Source organism: Pelophylax lessonae (assembly GCF_965119305.1).
Source record: "Pelophylax lessonae genome assembly, chromosome: 10".
Lineage (NCBI taxonomy): Eukaryota > Metazoa > Chordata > Amphibia > Anura > Ranidae > Pelophylax > Pelophylax lessonae.
In genome coordinates, this window is record NC_138777.1 from 90335736 (window position 1) to 90356244 (window position 20509).

Genomic DNA, 20509 nt, shown 5'->3' on the forward strand with positions numbered 1-20509 from the left:
AGACCGTGCAAGTCGCGCTGCACGCGACTTCACAGGTCACCCCCTAAGTCGGAGCGACCTAGTGTGAACCAGCACTTACTGTCACAAGGGATGTTTACATTCCTTGTGACAGCAATAAATGTGATCAGATTTTTTTTTTTTTTTTTTTAAAAGAGGGACAGTGTAAAATAATTTTTTTTTTTTTTTTTTTAAAGCACCGTTTCTATGTGCTCACGTACCAAAGAAAACACATACATAAGTCGCACCTGCAAATGTAAAAGGTGTTCAAATCACACATGTAAGGTATCGCCGCGATCGCCAGAGCAAGAATTTAAGCCAAAGACCTCCTCTGTACCTCCAAACTGGTAACCGTTACAAATGTTGAAAAGCGTCGCCTACAGAGATTTTTAAGTACCGCAATTTGTCGCCATTCCACAAGTGTGAGCAATTTTAAACCGTCGCCATTCCACAAGTGTGAGCAATTTTAAACCGTAACATGTTGGGTATCTATTTACTCGGTGTAACATCATCTTTCACAACATACAAAAAAAACTGGGCTATAACTTTACTGTTTAGTTTTTGGTCAGTGAAGTGTATTTTTTCCCAAAAAATTGCGTTTGAAAGACCGCTGCGCAAATACATTGACAATTGCAATGACCGCCATTTTATTCTCCAGAGTCTTTGTAAAAAAAAAAATATATATATATATATATATATATATATATATATAATGCTTGGGGGTTCCAAGAAATTTTCAAGCAAAAAATACTAATTTAAACTTGTAAGCAACAAATGTCAGAAATAGGCCTGGTCCTTAAAGAGGTTGTAAACCCCCAAAAAAATAGTTTTTTCTTTTTGCAACCTGCAAGAGAAACACATAATGAGCTAGTATGCATCTCATACTAGCTCATTATGAAATACTTACCTTAGAACGAAGCCCCCGCCGTGCTGCCCGCTTACCTCTATGACGGGCGACATGTCCAGTCGCCCGTCTTCCGGGATCGCGGCATCCGGCCATCTGATTGGCCGGAGCTGCGGTGACGTCACTCCCGCGCACGGGAGCCGACGGTCACGGGGCTCTGAAGGAATGGCACCAGCGGCCGTTCCTTCAGAGCGCATGCGCCAGTGACGTCACTGGCTGCATGTAAGGTAAATATCTACTAAACGGTGCATATTTAGGAGATTTACAGTACCTATAGGTAAGCCTTATCATAGGCTTACCTATAGGTACAAGCTGTAGAGGAGGGTTTACTTCCTCTTTAACCTGACAGAGGTGCTTCCTACTTCCTGTTCTCTCCATCACTAGACTGATTATTATTCACAGAACCCGTGATCTCCACTGAGGTGTACGAGTGTGACAGGGAGTGACCGGGTGATATAATGATCATACAATAGGATGAAGTATATTCTGTACACTGCACTCTATCCACAACACAGCCTCACACTCAGCACTGATGGCCGGATATGACGTCACCTTAGTCAGATACATGTCTGGGTTGAAGTGAACGCCATCAATATCGGTGGGATCCAACAACCTCTCGCCGCTCTTCCCTTCCTCCGTGATACCATAATACAGCTTCAACATTCCGTGAGCTTTCCGTTTTTTTCCCATATCCTCTTCGTCCACACTGCCGCTAGCAGCCATCCTTCCTATACAACACAACACACCTCCGCTGAACTGCGCAGGCGCACCAGCTGCAGATTTCTGCACAGGCGCAGAGATGGAAGGGGGAGTAGGAAGCCTCCGTACTGGGCATGCGCAGTACGGGCACAACGCTGAATACACGCTGTATTGAGAGATTATGTTGAAGATTTTACACTTTAATACCAAAACAGTTCCTGAATTTGGAGGTGTTAGAAAGCAAATAAGTTATACATAAAATGTGTGGGAGGTGTCAGTGCTTTTTTCAGATTGAAAGTCTTTATAATTAACAACTTAACCACTTCTGGACCGGAAGGATTTGCCCCCTTAACGACCAGGCTATATTTTGCGATTCGGCACTGTGTTACTTTAACGGACAATTATGCGGTCGTGCGACGCTGTACTTAAAAAAATTGATGTCCTTTTTTCCCCACAAATAGAGCTTTCTTTTGGTGGTATTTAATCACCTGTGCGATTTTTTTATTTTTTTTGCACTAAAGAGCGACAATTCTGAAAAAAAAAAATATTTTTCACATTCTGTTATATAACATTACAAAAAAAAATAAAAAATTTAAAAATCCAATTTTTTTGAACATTTTAGGCCAATTTGTTTTCTGCTACATATTTTTGGTAAAAAAAAAAAATCACAATAAGCGTATTTTGATTGGTATGGGCAAAAGTTATCGCGTCTACTAACTACGGGAAAGATTTATATCATTTTTATTGTTTTTTTTTTTTTTTTTTTTTTTTTACTAGTAATAGCGGCAATCTGCAATTTTTAGCAGGGCTGCGACATTGTGGCGGACAGATCGGACCCCTGACTGACATTTTTGACACTTTTGGGGGTACCAGTGACATTACTACAGTAATCAGTGCTAAAAATATGCACTGTTACTGTAATAATGACACTGGCAGGGAAGGGGTTAACACTGTGGGTGATCAAAGGGTTAAATGTGTACCTAGGGGTGTGTTTCTAACTGTGGGGGGCGTGGCTTGTGAAATTATTTTAGAGACATGTGATCCTATATAGAAGGATCACAGGGGCTCTATGATCATTGCAGGGAGAAGAAAGGTCGGCTGTGTTTACAACAGCTGACCGTTCTCTCCAGCGGGAAACGATTGCGGGTGTCAGGCAGCAATCTGAGCCGCCTGCCCCTTGCATCGGCTTCCCCACTGACAAGCGGGCGGGAGCGCCCGGCCAGCGGCGTGTGCTTGCCCCCTAGCTTCCTGCACACTACCGACGTATACCTACGGCGGTTTGCGCAGGAGCAGCTGCCTGCCGCAGTATAACTGCAGGGGGCAGTCGTAAAGTGGTTAAGGACCAGGCCTATTTCTGACACTTGTTTACAAGTTAAAATCAGTATTTTTAGCTAGAAATTTACTTAGAACCCCCAAACATTATACATATATTTTTTTTACCAAATACTCTGGAAAATAAAATGGAGGTCGTTGCAATATTTTGTCACGCAGTATTTGTGCAGTGGTCTTTTAAATGCAATTTTTTTGGAATAAATACATTTCACTGCATTAAAGAAAAACTAAACAGTAAAGTTAGCAAAATTCTTTTGTAAATTGTGAAAGATGATGTCACGCCGAGTAAATAGATACCCAACAGGTTACGGTTTTAAAAATTGCGCACACTCGTGGAATGGCGACAAACTACGGTACTTAAAAATCTTCATAGGTGACAATTTAAAATGTTTTAACAGTTACCAGTTTAGAGTTACAGAGTTGGTCTTTTTTTAGAATTATTGCTCTCGCTCTGGCGATCGCGGCGATACCTCACATGTGTGGTTTAAAAACCCTTTTTCATTTATGAGCGCGGCCTTACGTATGCATTTTCTTTTATGTGCAAGCTCACGGGGATCGGGGCACTTTAAAAATGTTTTTTTTTTCCTATTTATTTTATATATTTTTTTATTTTTAGCACTGTTTTAACCATTTGCCTACAGTGCACTTTCACCCCTTCCTGCCCAGGCCAATTTTCAGCTTTCAGCGCTCTCAGACTTTGAATGACAATTGCGCGGTCAGGCTACACTGCACCCATATTAAATTTTTATCATTTTTTTCACACAAATAGAGCTTATTTTTGGTGGTATTTAATCACCTCTGGGTTTTTTATTTCTTGCAAAAAATAAAATAAAAAAGACAGAAAATTTTGAAAAAAAAAAAGTTTTTCTCCTTCACTGATGTGCGCTGATGAGGCAGCACTGATGGGCACTGATAGGCTGCACTGATGGGCACTGATGAGATGGCACTAATGGGCACTGATGAGGTGGCACTGATGAGGAGGTACTAATATGCAGCACTGATGAGCACTGATAGGTGGCACTGATGAGCACTGATGGGCGGCACTGGTGGACACTGATGGGCACCACCATCAGTGCCCACACTCAGTGCCCATAGTGCTGCCAGTCAGTGCCCATCAGTGCCTAGATGAGCAGGCACTGACTGGCAGCACTATGGGCACTGATTGTCGGCACTGATGGCGGGCACTAATGCTGGGCAGTAACTGGCACTTTTTTCACATTTTGTGTAATCAGGGCGCTGATGATCAGTGCCCTGATTACTTGTTTTTGTCTCCCCTGTGAGGAAGAGCCGCTGATCGGCTCTCCTCCTCTCACACACTGACAGTGTGAGGTGAGGAGAGCCGAATAACGGCACTTCCTTATTTACATGTGCCCGGCTGTGATTGGACACAGCCGATCACATACAGCCGATCACATGGGTAAAGAGTCATGTCATTGACTCTTTACAGAGATCGGGATCGCCAAGAGAGGCTGTTCTGGTGTGCTGTCATATGACGGCGTCCCAGGATAATAGCTACACCGCTTCTCCGTCATATGACGGTGGGCGGGTAGTAAGTGGTTAAAAAAAAAAAAGAATCTGATCACTTTTATTGCTGTCACAAGGAAGGTAAACATCCCTTGTGGTAGTAATAGGCTGTGACAGGTACTCTTTCTGGAGGGATTGAGGGTCTAAAAGACTTCAAAGTATTTAAAATGCCAAAACCGTAATTTTTGAATACTGACAGATTTTTAAAATTTTGTGCCGTTAGCAGCCGAGTAAACCGGAAGTGGCTTCATGACGCCGGTTCCGGGTTACTACATCAGAGTCCCAATCAAAGCCGAATCCGTTCGGGTTTCCAACCAGCCGGCTTGGTTGCTCGGGTCTCCCGGTGGGACGGAAGACCCGGGCAGAGCCGTGGAAGGTGGCGGGAGGGGGGGGGGGGGGTTGTCTCCTCCAGCTCGCTGGGATAACAGTGGAGCAGCTCCCGAGCCGCATCGGCTGTTATCTTCTGAAAGCCGACCGCCGGCTCTAAAGAACGGTACCGGGCTGATGTTTGCAGTTGCAGGCATTGACCCGGTACAACCACTTCTCCGAGCTGACATACAGGCACGTTGATTCGTGGGAAGCGTTTCAGCTAGCCTTACTTGTTAAAGTAAAACTAAAGGCAAAGGTTTTGTTCATTTTGGCTAAAGTAAGTGAGGGCTTTCAGGTTTTTTTTTGCCAGTAAAATTACTGGCGGTTGGCAACACTGGCTGGTAGCAACCTTGGATTCCCTCATTTCGGAAGGTATTCCCCTCACTTCCTGTTTTGGGTATGGAACAGAAAGTCAAGGAGATTTTCCTTCACTTCCTGTTCCATAGCTAAAACAGGAAGTGAGGGGAATTCCTTCCAAAATGAGGGAATCCAAGGTTGCTACCAGCCAGTGTTGCCAACTGCCAGTATTTTTACTGGCAGCCAGTAAAAAACTGACATTTTTCTCCTGCCAGTAAATGCCAGTGACAGGAGAAATTTGCCAGTAAAAATAATGGCTGTGACACTCGGACCTACGAATGCACAGTTCCTGTCTGGAGCAGGCAGAGACAATCCAAGTGGCAGCTACAGTGTGTTCAGGGGGCACAGGCAATGCCTGAGGGTGTTGTGTCATGTCATGGTGCAAGAGAGCCAAGACGGGAGCAGGACTGTCAGTGCTGCTTGGACTGAAGGGACCACCTGGCATGGGGAGAGACTGTCACTGTGACTCAGAAGGGGACGTGTCGTGTCGGTGAGATGTCATCATCATCTCTGCTGCTGGAAACTGTTGGGACCTGCTTTGTATTTGACAGGAGAAATCCTGAGCTCAGTAGAATCGCTGGTGTTAACAGTGTTTCCTCAGTGATTGATGTAACAGTAATAATAAAATAATAACAGAAATAGATACATTGTAGCTAGCTGCAGCTGCTAAAGAAAAGTTCAGGATTGTAAAAAAAACAAACAATTATACTCACCTAGGTGGATGCAGCATTGATCCGATGCTGCATCTGTTCTTCGCCGGATCTGCAGTGAGAACTGAGCAATCAACCACCGCTGATCGCTCAGTTCTCCCCCTCCGCTCTGAGCAGAGAGCCGGGACTGTGAGTTCTCTGCTCTCCACTCCAACACTCAATGGAGTCCTGGGCTGTGGAGGGGGCTGGAGGGGCTGAGCCAGGCTGGATCAGCTGAGTTACATCAGCCAATAGCGGGTTGGCTAAAAACAGGTTACAGGAGGAGTGCAGAACAAACTGCACTCCTGTGATCCATAAAAGTATGGCCAGAAAAGCTTTGGCAATACTTCTCCTTTAGGAGCAGATAATAGATAATCACAACGTATATGTTTTTAAATACAGGATTAGCTGACAAAAGACTGAAGTTTATATATAAATATATATATATATATATATATATATATATATATATACACTGGACAAAATTATAAACACTTTTATTTCTGCCCCCATTTTTCATGAGCTGAACTAAGATCTAAGACTTTTTCTATATACACAAAAGGCCTATTTCTCTCAAATATTGTCCACAAATCTGTCTAAATCTGTGTTAGTGAGCACTTCTCCTTTGCCGAGATAATCCATCCACCTCACAGGTGGCATCTCAAGATGCTGATTAGACAGCATGATTATTGCACAGGGATGCCTTAGGCTGGTCACAATAAGAGGCCACTCTAAAATGTGCAGTTTTATCACACAGCACAATGCCAGAGATGTCGCAAGTTTTGAGGGAGCGTGCAATTGGCATGCTGACTGCAGGAATGTCCACCAGAGCTGTTGCCCATGAGTTGAATGTTCATTTCTCTACCATAAGCCGTCTCCAGGGGAATTTGGGATTACATCCAACCGGCCTTACAACTGCAGACCACGTGTAACCACACCAACCCAGGACCTCCACATCCAGCATCTTCACCTTCAAGATCCAGAGACCAGCCACCCAGACAGCTGCTGCCACAATCGGGTTGCATAACCAAGGAATTTCTGCACAAACTGTCAGAAACCGTCTCAGGGAAGCTCAGCTGCATGCTTGTTGTCTTTATCGGGGTCTTGACCTGACTGCAGTTCGTCGTTGTAACCAACTTGAGTGGGCAAATGCTCACATTCGATGGCATCTGGCACTTTGGAGAGGTGTTCTCTTCATGGATGAATCCCAGTTTTCTTAGATCTTTTGAGTTCAGCTCATGAAAAATGGGGCAAAAACAAGTGTTGCATTTATAATTTTGTTCAGTGCGTATATATATATATATATATATATATATATATATATATATATATCTTTATTTATTTTGAAATCACAAGGGCAAAACATGTATTTAACATACACCTGCATGCTTGTTGCCATGATAAAATGCTGTAAGGGAACAGATATGTTTTGACATGTGAAATAGACCTTCAGGATATTTTGAATTAAATTCAGTATACATAAAGACAAGCTGTATAAACACTCTGGTGTCATATCAATTAACTAAGTTGTGTTGTTGATTACCTTGCAATTTCACACTTTTTCCAGTAAGGCCTCTTTCACACTTATGCAACCTAAAAGTTGCATGATTTTACCACGATTTTGACTGGACTTGAACCAATGCCTATGTCTATGGACCACAAAACACATTAAAATTGGCCCAAAGTAGTGCAGGGGCGACTTGAAGTCGCACAGATATGAATGGTACTCATTAGAAATCATGGAGTATGACATGTCATGCGGCTTTGCAGCCCCAAGTCGCAGGACAAGTCGCACAAGTGTGAAAGGGGCCTAAAAACAAAAATGGAAGCAAATCGAAGTATACTACAGAAAAGATTATTACCGCACCAGGTGTGGAGAGTTGGTATCTTCAATAAGCATCTACAATGTTTGATAAAAATTGGATTAGGAGGAGGTTTAGGGGCTTAAGGGGATAAGCAGAGGAAAGAAAAAGGAAGGTTAAAGCCTTGGAGCAATATGGAAAAGGAAGTGTTTGAGAGGTAGCTGGTAGTAAGGGGCGGGGGAGGAAAACTCCCCATGATGTCAGATCATCTACTGGAGATATACATAAAATGTATTATTTTTTATTTATGCATCCATTTTTTTTTTATAAATTCTTTATTTAAAAGGCATGAGGTACAAACAGGAAAAAATCAACATGACAAAATGGTGAAATACAAGCGATGACTTCCAGTGGTAAACATTAAGATATGAATCGAGCAGGTCTAAGAGTGCATATCATCTCAGCAAACATGGCAAGTGCATAATAAAATGACAACATAAGTAAATACGACCAAGCATGATATCCCGCCCCTTGTCTTATAGAATAATAAGATAAAGAAGCATCCGGGCATGCCAGGGGGTCTCCGGGAGCGACCTTCACCTACACCGGCATCTGTCTTGTGGCCGGCAATCGAGGGCAAAGGAGCACAGCCTGGGGAACGACCACCAACACACGCACCACAGTGTCATCCCGAATGTAAGCACACCCGAGCAAAAAAAAAAAAAATGTTTTCAAATGTCAAGTAACAAGGAAAGCACCGAAAAGTGTACAGGAAAAGAAAAGAACAGGGATAAACAGAGGGGAAGTCACAGGAGAAGAACGAGGAAAGAGAAGAAAAAAAAAGGGGGGGGGGATGTAGAGACGACCTGACGCGAAATGAGTGTCAATTTAGGTGATGAGATTCATGTACTCCGCAGGGTACACAAATTTATGCCAGTAAAACCACCGATCAAGAAACTGGTCCCTCGTGCCCTTCTACGTGGTGACAAGATCTTGCATTTCATTAATGTGTTTCAGCCACACGGCCACCGAGGGGGGTTGGGTCTGCTTCCAGAACAGGGGGATACAGCTCCTAGCCGTTGTAATCAATATCGGTAGAATAGATTTCTTGTAGGATACCCACTGGAACCGGTGGTGATGTAACAGAAAGAGAGCAGAGTCCAAAGTGAGTTTATGGTTGGTGAATTTCTGGGTGAGTTCCAACACCACGGACCAATATGTCTGCAGGAGGCAGCATGACCAGAAGACATGGAGGAGAGAACCAGGCTCCTCCCCACATCTCCAGCATAGGTCGAAGCAGAGTGGAAACATTTTATGGATCCTGGTTGGGGTATAGTACCACCTGGTTAAGAGTTTGTAACCTGGTGCTTACAGCAAACAGAAGTTTATACGAGAAGAACAGAAGCCTCTCCACCTGGTGATCCATAAAAGACAATCCCAGGTCTCGTTCCCAATGCTCGATATACGGGGGCTGATACGTAGGCACGGGAGTTGTCAATAAGCCTGGCATGAGAAGCTGCTGAGGGTAGTGAACTCAAAAAATGTGCCAATTGCACCTTTTGCCAAAAGGAGACGGAATCAAATGCTTGGTCTGCAGGAAGTTGTCACCTAGAGATCCATTGGCCATGGGAAATAAAGTGTCGAATTTGGTAAATCCCTTTAGCTTTTCATGGCAGCAAAAGTCTCTCACTCCAGGCAGAAAGTCTGGGTTGTCTACCACCTGAAGGAGAGGGAATGGTAAGGGATCAAGCTGAAAATCTCAACACGCCTTCCGACATATATGCAGGGTAGCCCCAGTCGTGGGGTGCGACGCGAGCAGCCTGGGCACTTGGAACTGGCACCACAGAAGTGGTTCCAAAGAGGTGTCCCCCAGGGACTGTTCAATCTACACCCATTGTTTGAGGGTGCCATGTCTGTACCAGACCAGTACTCTGGCCAGGTGACAGGCTACAGTGTAGCGTCCGGAAGGGCCATACCGCCCTTCAGCTTCGGCAGTCTCAAGATAGTCAACGCTAAGTGAGGAGGGCTTCAAGCCCAAAGGAACTCTCGAAAGGTCCTATTGATCTGTTTAAGGAAGGTGGGCGGGACAGAAATAGGAAGAGCTTGAAACACGTAAAGTAAGCAAGGCATAATATTCATCTTAATTATGTTGCATCGGCCGAACCAGGAGAATAATCCCCTCTGCCACTCCCCAAGATCCCTCTTGATCTAGGCAAGAAGAGGGGGGAGATTACAGTCGAAGATGCGATCTTCATGATTTGAGGGGGGGATACCCAAAAACTTGATGTGGGATGAGCTCCATTTAAAGGGGAAGTCTGCCCTGAGCAGAGCAGTTAAGGGAGCCGGCATTGAAAGAGTGAGCGCCTCAGACTTTTGTTGGTTGATCTTGTAAAAAGGAAAGGTTTTCGTATATATCTGAAACTCCTTCAGCAGCTTAGGAAGGGAGAGCGATGCATCCATTTCTAACCCATGGTCAGGGTTGCCATCTGCTTGTAAATTTATGGTTTGTAAAAATAATCAGATTTTTAAACTGTCCCTAAATTACCGTTACGGGCAGCGGCTGCCTGCAAAAAATATGCCTGTGGGCTGGCTTTGGAACTGTGCATGCAGCAACACACTACAAAACAAATATTTTTTAAACTTTTGTGCCAATTATGAGGAATTACGTTGTGTATTTAAGTCTATTTAGTATGTTTGATACCTATACTGGAGGATTGGCACATTGGTCCATTGGACCACTTCTTCTCTTTGGCCAATAGATGTCGCTTCGGGTGGCTTTATGTTTTAGTTGCCTAGGAACGGGCTAAACAGCTGAGAGCAATTACCATGGCCACAAGCAGTAATTAGGAGGTGGTGTCCACTATAGCTCCAACCCGCTGACGAAGTCCCGTTGGACGTAACGCGTACAGGGAAAGGAGCTACCCGTCCTGTTACCCGCTGCCATTTCCTACATAGCCGACTGGACACCGGTGTGTTTGTATTGCTGTATCAAATCTTTTTTTTTTTTTTCAAATTCTTTATGTTTTTTGCATATAAAACATAAACAAGAGATAAAGTGCATGAGAACACATGTCAGCATACAGCATAGGACAAAATAGTCTAGAGGGACATCAGCAAGTGCAAGAAACATAGTCTCAAACTTAAATTGAACCAGGAAAAGATTGTATGTGCAAGCTCATCACTCCGTTTAAGAACATGACCGAAGGCAGCGTGGCCTGCTAAGCTACCAAGTATCGTACCAGTAATGACGGCCCAGCAAGCTGGCGTAAGAAAGCATAGCCAGGGCCACGTATCCGACCCAGGGTCACGTAATCACTGTTGTAACACAGAAAACAGGAGAAAGGAATAAAAGATTGCAGTACAGGGAAAGGGGGGGGGGGGGGCCGGGAAAGGGCATGGGGAACTGGAAGTAGAGATTAAGAAAGAGTGCAAAGCGAGGGAGCAGATGGGAAATCCAAAAAAGGGGGGGGGGGAAGAGACATAGGGAAGGAGTAGGGTGGAAGGGGGCAGACAAGAGGGTGAGTGACAAGGGAGTGTCTCCTGTCCGGGTGACCCAAGGCCCAGTGGGACCACTACTGCCGGGGGGGCTCACTCAAGGTCCGGCCCTCATCCGAGAGTACGTACTCATTCCAGCAAGCCCACGTTTTAGTGTATTGCTCCCTCCTCCCACGTGCCGTCAGTACCAGGTCCTTCAGATCGTTAATCCATTTCACCCTCTGCAACCAGAGGGAGATCGTCGGAGGGGTCGAGCTCTTCCAGCATAGACTGATGCATGTTTTCGCCACGTCCAGAAGGTGGTGCACCACAGAGCGTTTATATCGTTTCGGGGCCATGCCCGAACAATGTAATAAAAAAAATGCCGGATCATCCGGAATATCTCTTTCCGTCATCCGTTGGGTGAGTATCAAATCTTTTTAAATATAAGTGCATTACATAATAAATTGCATTATACTGTTGAATCAAGGATCTCTCTTAGGTTATTTCCTCTATTGCATCCATATGTATATCTCCCACTATTGGGAGCTTCGGTTGGGCGAAGGTCATTCCTGGTCCTGTGTCATATATGTTGGAAGTTGGATGGTCGCTGGAGATCCGCAAGTGCTTTACCTGAGTTGAATGCAAAGATATGCCTATCTGACCTGCTGGTAAAACAGGGGTTTGAAATGAGAGCAGTAGCTTGCTTTAGGTGAAGATCTCTCACCTGAAGTGGATCTTGGATTCATCTTTTCCTTCACTGGTCATCCTAGCTTCTTTTGGGCTCACCTGCTATTTAGACATATTATTTGCTATCGCTGAAATTTATTGCGCTGCACTTATTTGTTTTAGTAGTTTGATTTTTGGTTTTGGTGATAAACCTTTTGTGTTCAGCTGCATATTTGATATTCTTTGCGCCAAAATATTTTTTATAGAGAACTGTGCATGCAGACCTGCGGTAATGTCATGGCACCAATAGGCAACTTTTTATGAATTACAGGAAGGAATGGGGAGGGAGCCAGGACCACTGCTGGGGTGGAAGCCAGGAGGACTATCACCTGCCAGTAGCCTCTCCATAGAACAGCCTTGATGGAGAACAGCTGCACTGCCACATTTATGCACTCCTCCATGCGTCTATGTAGACGCTGCTCAGTGACTATCGCAAAATTTAACAGCTGTTCATAGATTTTCCTACATTTTCCGCCTAAAGATCAACACAGATATTCCGGGTAAAAAGGATTTTTAGATTAGCAGGGTTTCTGTCTAATAAACTGCAGTCAAAATAAAAATGCTTATCTTTTGGTTTCAGATGGTAGAGCTGTAAAAATTTCTAATTATAAGCTATTAACACATTTGTCTCCATTTCTAAAGCCGGATGGTGGGGGAGGGGAGACAATATGGACTGATTCAGTAAACCTGATACCCAGGATAATTGAGTCTGCACCCACCCTTTCTCTTAGGGCTCATTCACACTATTTGTGGTGACTGTCAGCTTTTTCTGCACCCAATCAATGCCAGTCACTACATGCCTTGTTGTTAAATTCACCTTTCATAACATGTTAAGAAAAGACTGCCCCTGCTCCCCTGCTGTGACAGCTAGTGGGGATCTTCTACCCTCGCTAGCTGTCAAAATGTTAAAACAAGCATCCACCCGCCCATGTCACTCATTTACAGTGCAGCACACCTCACGTAGGAGCTGCAGATGAAAAGGGATCCCCCCACTCCTGCACAGACAGGCACACTGAATTTTTACAAGCACCCAGAGTCAGAGAACAGTTTGTGGCTTTGTTTTTGTTATTTATTAGAGGTTTAATAACTTGGATAGGGATGGGAAGTTATGGGATGCCCACTTGACTTCACCAACTTCAGGGACAACTTCTTATATACCTCTATATACAGTCTCTTCTCCTTCACAAACACTTTCTGGCTCCAGCTGAATCACTCTTGAGATGATCCGACAGCCTCCCTGTCAGATTTAGCAACAGCTCATTACAGGCAGGAACTTGCAGCCTCTTTAAGTGTAGTTCAGACAGTGAAAGACGTCATATGACAAAACATACAGTACGTTGGGGCGGGTATATAGGAAGCTATCTGTGCTGAACGACAGCCTGACACCTGGAAGTGGTGAGATTTTGAGGACAGTCTGTGCTTGCACTGAGAGATAGTGGAGCCAGCCAGTTATACAAAAGTGATTCAACCCAGGTGCAAAGGAAATGCACTTTATCAAGTAGGTGCATATTTTGATGTTTTTTTTTAGATTATATTTAAATAAAAAGGTTTTACACTATTAGAGTTCTCTCTCTTGCATTATATGGGATAGTTACCCTGGAGTGGAAAAGCTGCTGCCTAGGATTATTAACTCCTTGGGGGAAAAGCACATTTTTCCCATACTTGTTCCAGAGAGGTCCTGGTCATCTGATGAGTGTACAAGTGTGGTGGTGATGCACGGTGGAGGATAAGAAACACAGAAGAGAATATATGTATACAATTTTTGGCAGAGCACTTTGAAAAGTCACATCACTGATTGATTTACAGAGGAAGAGCATTGGAAAGCAATTGGACACTTTGCATATGGACTATTATGTTTGAGTTCACTAATGAGATAGGAAAGGTGGTTTTTGTATTTTTTCTTTTTTTGTTTGAAATTATTCATGCACAGGAGCACTTTATGCTGACTCTCAGGAGATCTTTCAGGGAAAGGCCTGAAGACTTACGCACACCACTGTCTTGAAGGGAGACTGGTTACATGCGGCAGTCTTCCCCCTTTCTTAAGGCCCGTACACACGTACCGATTGTCGGCCGAAAATGTTCGGCCGCCGAACGATCGGCCGATTTTCAGCTTGTTAGTATGATGCTTCCGACAGCGCACTTTCGGGCGAAAAGAATCTGTCGTGCAAGGCTGGAATTGGCTACAAGACCATCAGCAAGAAGCTTGGTGAGACGGAGGCAACTGTTTGAGCGATTATTCGGAAATGGAAGAAATACAAAATAACCATCAATTGCCCTTGGTCTGAAGCTTAATGCTTGATTTCACCTCACAGGGTAAGGATGAAGAAAAGGGAGGGATCAGCCTAGAACTACATGGGAGGAGCTTGTGAATGATCTCAAGACAGTTGGGAACCACAGTCACCAAACAAACCATTGGTAACAAAATACACCGCCATGGATTGAAATCCTGCAGTGCCCGCAAGGTTTCCCTCCTCAAGAATGCACTTGTACAGGCCCGTCTTAAGTTTGCCAGTGAACAGCTAAATGATACAGAGAAAGTGCTGTGGTCAGAGGAGACCAAAATTAAGGTCTGTGACTAACTCAAATCACCATGTTTGTAGGAAGAAAAATACTGAATATGATCCTAAGAACACCATCCCTACAGTCAAGTATGAAGGTGGAAACATTATGCTTTGGGGCTATTTCTCTGCTAAAGGTACAGGTCGACTTTGCCGCAATGTGGGGCCAAGTATTGTAAAATCTTGGATGAGAACCTTCTTCCCTCAGCCAAAACACTAAAGATGGGTTATGGATGGGTCTTCAAGCATGACAATGACCCAAAACATACCACCAAGGCAACAAAGGAGTGGCTTAAGAAGAAGCAAATTAAGGACATTGAGTGGCCGAGCCAGTCTCCAGACCTTAATTCAAAAGAAAATATATGGAGGGAGCTGAAATTTGAAATTGCCAAGTGACAAGAAACGTTAAGGATTTAGAGAATATCTGTATAGAGTCAACCAAAATCCCTCCTGAGATGTGTGCAAACCTGGTAACCAACTACAAGAAATGTTTTACCTCTGTGCTTGCCAACAAGGGTTTCTCCCCCAAGTAGCAATTCATGTTTTGCTTGGGGATCAAATAAATACTTATTTTACTCACTGGTCTGGAACTCAATTTATAAAATTTGTATCATATGTTTTTCTGGATATTTGGTTAATATTCTGTCTCCATCATTTAAAATACACCTATGATAAAAATGATAGACCCTTCGTTTCTTTGTAAGTGGGCAATCTTTTACAATCTTCAGGAGATCAATATAAATATTTTCCCCACTGTATGACCACTAGGGCTGCAACTCACAATTAATTTCATAATCAGTTGTCCGATTATTGATTCAATTAATCAAATAAAAACCTAAAAAATGGGGTATATAATTTAGTTATTTTGTGAAGGTTAAAAAAAAAAAAAAAAAAAAGACAATTTATTCTTGAATATCTATATGTAGTGGTAAATATAAATAACCATCCATATGGTTGGGGAGCAAAATATCTAATCCACTCTGAGAACAACAGAAGAGATTAATATATGTATATATATATATATATATATATAAATATATATATATTATATACACAGTACTATGAGAGGTTGAATCTGAGAGCCCATTCACACTAGCGCGACTTGTGAGGCAACTTGTGTTGCCCCAGGTAGCTTGACATAACAAAAGCAATGTTAATCAATCAGTGCTGTCTTAATTGGCACTACTGAAGTTGCTCCGACTTCAGAAAAGGGTCCTGTACTACTTTGAAGCGACCTGTGATCCGACTGTCCCATATACTTCAATGGGAGTTGCCTCCTTATCTTAATTGACACGACTTGTAATCAGACTTTCCAGGAAGAAGAAAGATTAGCCAGGCATTCCCCACAGACAAAGTCGCCTGTCTCTTCAAAGTAGTGCACAAGTCTCTTCCAAGTCTCTAAACAAGTCTCTTCAAGTCACGGGGCGACTTTCTGGTAGTGGTAGTGTGAACCGGCTCTGATACATATCATCAGACTCCGAGATTAAAATTTTTATTCAAAGAAACAAAAATTTTAAAAGCAGATTTTCAGACAGGATTGTAATATAATATTATGCACAACAGACTCCCTTGTCGTAGGCAGGTAGCTTAATGCAAGCTACCTGTGCTGTCACTTATGCTGACCATACACACATTTTCCCTTCAAATATTTTCATTTTAAGAACATTCGTTTGATTTTCTATAGTTAGTGAAGTTAATCGATGTACATTTTTGACCAGTGGGAAAATTCAAAGGAGCAGAATAGAAAACTCAAATTTTCAGACAGTGTATGTGGTTTTCGTTCAAAAATTACATTCATTATAAGACTAAACGTTAAAAGCAAGTGAAATTTTCAAACGTCATTCGTTCATTAATCGCTCGTGCAAAGATTTTTTTTTTACAAATATTCTCGTCTGAAAATCAACGTGTATATGGCCAGCATTAAGCCTCTTACATACTGTCATGGGGTAACGTGGCAGAGCCTGACGTAAGAGGAGTGGCTTACCGGGTAACTGGCGTGGCACAGGGTCACCAGAGGCGCGGAGTCTAAGTGTTAGCCGGTTTTCACCAGGGCCCCAGATGGTGGGGATGGATTTGGCTGCTTGCTAACACCAGGTCGCGGTCCCCCAGATTCCCTGGGAGAGCCAGGAACAGGTCCAGGACAAATAGCCGGTAGCAGGTAAACAGATCAGGACGAGACAGGAGGATAGTCAGGACAAGCCAAGGTCAGGGCGGGCAGCAGGTAATCAGAATCCAAAGACAAGCCGGGTCAGGTAAACAGGAACAATCGGAATCCAAAGACAAGCCGGGTCAGATAAACAGGAACAGCAGATATAACAGGCACAGGATACAGGAGGGCTGAAGACAACACAGCAAAGTGCAGTGCTGCTGGGCTGTTTAAATAAGGCAGCCTGTTTGCCAATTATTGCAATTAGTCTGCCTTCGGTTAACCCTTTAGGTTGCAGACTCATGACAGCACATCAGTGTGCTCAGGAAGCGTTGTGCAGGGTATTGAGTCTCTGACATTGCCCCCCCCCTTAAGGGCAACCTCCGGGTGCCCAAAAGGTTCCTTTTGTGGGGATGGTTGCGGAAGAATTTCCGGATTAAGTCCTGGGCATGGAAATTCTGTACCGGTTCCCAGGAATTTTCTTCGGGACCGTAGCCCCTCCACTTAACCAGGTATTGTAGCTGGTTCCTCCGCCTTCTGCAGTCTAGGATGGCCTCCACCTCAAATTCTTCATCCCCGTTGATTGTGACAGGGGCAGGTGGTTCCGAACTTCTACCAGGAAAGGAATCAGGTACTGCAGGTTTCAAGAGTGAAACATGGAAGACTGGATGGATCTTGAGGGAATCGGGAAGCGTCAATTCGTAAGATACCTCATTTAATTTTCTCCTCACAGGGAACGGGCCAATAAACTTGGGTGCCAGTTTTTTGGAAGGGCATGCCAATCGGAGATTGGTGGTGGCTAACCATACCAGGTTGCCAGGCTGGAGAACCAACTCACCTCTTCTTCTTTTGTCAAAAAACTCTTTATTGGAGGACTGAGCCTTGGTCATGGCATCCTGTAAGATTTTGTTGTTCTCCTTAAGGAACTCCAAGATATCCCGGACTGCTGGCACTGTAGGTTCAGGAATAAAGCAGGGCAAGAAAGATGGGTGAAACCCGTAGTTAGCATAGAATGGGGACTGACCTGTAGCCGAGTGTTTGGCATTATTGTATGCGAACTCTGCTGATGGTAGTAGCGAGACCCAGTCATCTTGAACAAAGGTGGTGAAGCATCGGATATATTGCTCGAGGGTCTGGTTGGTCCTCTCAGTCTGCCCGTTAGTCTGGGGATGGTATGCGGAGGACATTGACAGCTTGATTTTCAGTGAATCACATAAAGCCCTCCAGAAGCGGGAAGTAAATTGGACACCTCTATCCGACACAATGTTCATTGGGACCCCGTGAAGTCTTACAATTTCTCTGATGAAGACCTGCGCCGTCTCAAGCGCGGAGGGTGTACCTCTTAGTGGTATGAAGTGAGCCATTTTCGACAGACGGTCTACTACCACGAAGATTGCAGAATAACCGCCTGATGGAGGAAGTTCCACGATAAAATCCATGGCAATCATCTTCCATGGTCTGTCAGGGACTGGTAGTGGTCTGAGCAGGCCCCATGCCTTATTTCGGGTTGCCTTGCTTCGTGTGCAAACAGTACAGGAGGAAACATATTGTTTACAACACTTCTCTAAGTTGGGCCACCAGAACGTGCGCTGCACAAGATCCAGGGTCTTATGGATCCCGAAATGACCAGCCATCGGGTGGTCATGACACAGTCCTAGGATGGACACACGAGCACTTTCTGGAACGAAAATTTGATCCCCTCTCCATAGCAGTCCATTTCTGGGTACCAGTATAGTTCCAGCAGGATGGGGAGCATTTACTGTGGCTTGTCTCAGAGCGGTAAGAAGGTCAGACTGTAATAGCAGAAAGTTACCTTGTGTTAAGATGGTGTCAGGTACAATGATTTCTTTAGAGCTGTCGTACATTCGAGAGAGAGCATCTGGTTTGGTATTCTTGGAACCCGGTCGGTACGTTATATGGAACGTAAATCTGGAAAAAAAAAGTGCCCACCTTGCTTGGCGAGGTCTCAGGCGTTTGGCCGTCCTCAAATACTCCAGGTTCTTATGATCCGTGAAGATGAGTATGGGATGTGCCGCCCCTTCCAATAGATACCTCCACTCCTCCAGGGCGGTCTTGATGGCAAGGAGCTCCCGATCCCCTACATCATAGTTCCTCTCCGCAGGAGAAAGCTTACGGGAGAAGAAGGCTACCGGATGAATTAGGTCCTTGAGACCTTGACGCTGGGAGATGACTGCTCCTACTGCGATTTCCGAGGCGTCAACTTCGAGGATGTAAGGCAGGGCGGGATCCGGGTGGCTGAGGATAGGGGCAGAAGTAAACAGCTCCTTCAGGGCTGTAAATGCGACTTGCGCCTCGGGAGACCAGTGGAAGCGGGTACCTTGTTTGGTGAGCAGGGTAATAGGGGCGATGATGGAAGAGAACCCCTTGATAAATTTCCTGTAGAAATTTGCGAATCCTATGAAACGCTGAATCCCCTTTTTATCCACCGGTGCGGGCCAATCCAGGATGGCGGAGACCTTCTGAGGGTCCATTTTGACCCCTTCAGAGGAGATTATTAACCCGAGGAATTGGCTACTCTGCTGTTCAAATTCGCATTTCTCGGGTTTTGCATAGAGCCGGTGTAGCCGGAGTCGGTGGAGTACCTTTTTAACGTGTTCTCGGTGCTGGGCCAGTGAGGAAGAGAAGACCAAGATATCGTCCAGGTAGACAATTATAAAGATGTCCAGATAGTCTCTGAAGATGTCATTGACGAAGTGCTGGAAGGTGGCCGGGGCGTTGCAGAGCCCGAAAGGCATCACCAAATATTCATAATGCCCGAATCGGGTGCGGAATGCTGTCTTCCATTCGTCCCCCTCCCTAATACGGACCAAATTGTAGGCTCCCCGTAGGTCCAGTTTGGTGAATACAGAGGCGGTTCTTAGTCTCTGGAAGAGTTCAGGAATCAAGGGTAGGGGGTACCGGTTTTTGACCGTAATTTTATTTAACTCACGGTAATCGACACATGGCCGAAGTGAATGGTCTTTTTTCTCCACAAAAAAGATCCCAGCTCCTGCCGGAGAAGTAGAGGGTCGGATGAATCCCTTCTCTAGATTCTCCGTCACATAGTCTTTAAGGGTACCCAATTCTCGTTCCGATAAAGGAAAGATACGTCCGAAAGGGATCTCGGCCCCCGGAAGCAATTCAATTGGACAATCATAGGGGCGGTGGGGGGGTAAGGTCTCAGCCCCCTGTTTACTGAAGACGTCCAAGTATTCGTGATAAGATACTGGGACAGAGGAAAGTATCTCCTTATCAGCGTCCATACAGAGTAGGGTGCTAGGAGCACTATGGCGTACTGGCAGGCAATGATTCTGGCAGTAAGGGGACTGGAACTTGACGTCTCCAGAAGTTCAATTAATCTGCGGGTTGTGTGCCTGCAACCAGGGTAACCCCAGAATAACAGGAAACAAGGGAGAAGAGATGGCATCCAGGCACAACAACTCCTTGTGCCCTTCGAGAGTGGCCACGGGCAATGGAGGGGTTTCTTGGGTAACTGGCCCAGACTTGATGTGGGACCCATCCGCTAGGAAGATGGAGAGTCCCTGCGACTTGGGTCGAAGTGGGATGCGTTGATGGGCAGCAAAGGTAAGGTCAATGAAGCAGCTGCATGCCCCGGAATCAATAATAGCGGTGACCGGAATCGGGCCTTCTGGGAGCTGGAATGAGATAGAGAGAGCCAGGTGAGGGGTATTGTTGACAGAAACTGGATAACTTGAGGGGGATATAGAAAGACACTTACGCATCTTTGCTGGGCATGAGCGTACAAAGTGTCCGGCCTCTCCGCAGTACAGACACAGGTTGTTCTGACGTCGTCGTGAGCGTTCTTCTGTTGATAAGGAAGGACGCATAAGCCCAAGTTGCATCGGCTCTGACGTATCCGATTCAGAAGTAACCGGAGCAGTGTTGCTGGAACGGGCACCGGAGGAGAA

General features: G+C 44.8%; 1 protein-coding gene across 1 annotated transcript in view; it reads right to left on the minus strand.

Moving 5' to 3' along the window:
* Positions 1-1678, minus strand: part of VPS51 (VPS51 subunit of GARP complex) — a 31333-nt gene extending 29655 nt beyond the window's left edge. The window contains exon 1 of the mRNA XM_082270683.1: positions 1454-1678. Within this exon, the coding sequence (XP_082126809.1) occupies positions 1454-1624 (171 nt within the window). The 5' untranslated portion in view covers positions 1625-1678. The remainder of the gene's footprint in view (positions 1-1453) is intronic.
* Positions 1679-20509: the final 18831 nt, after the last annotated feature.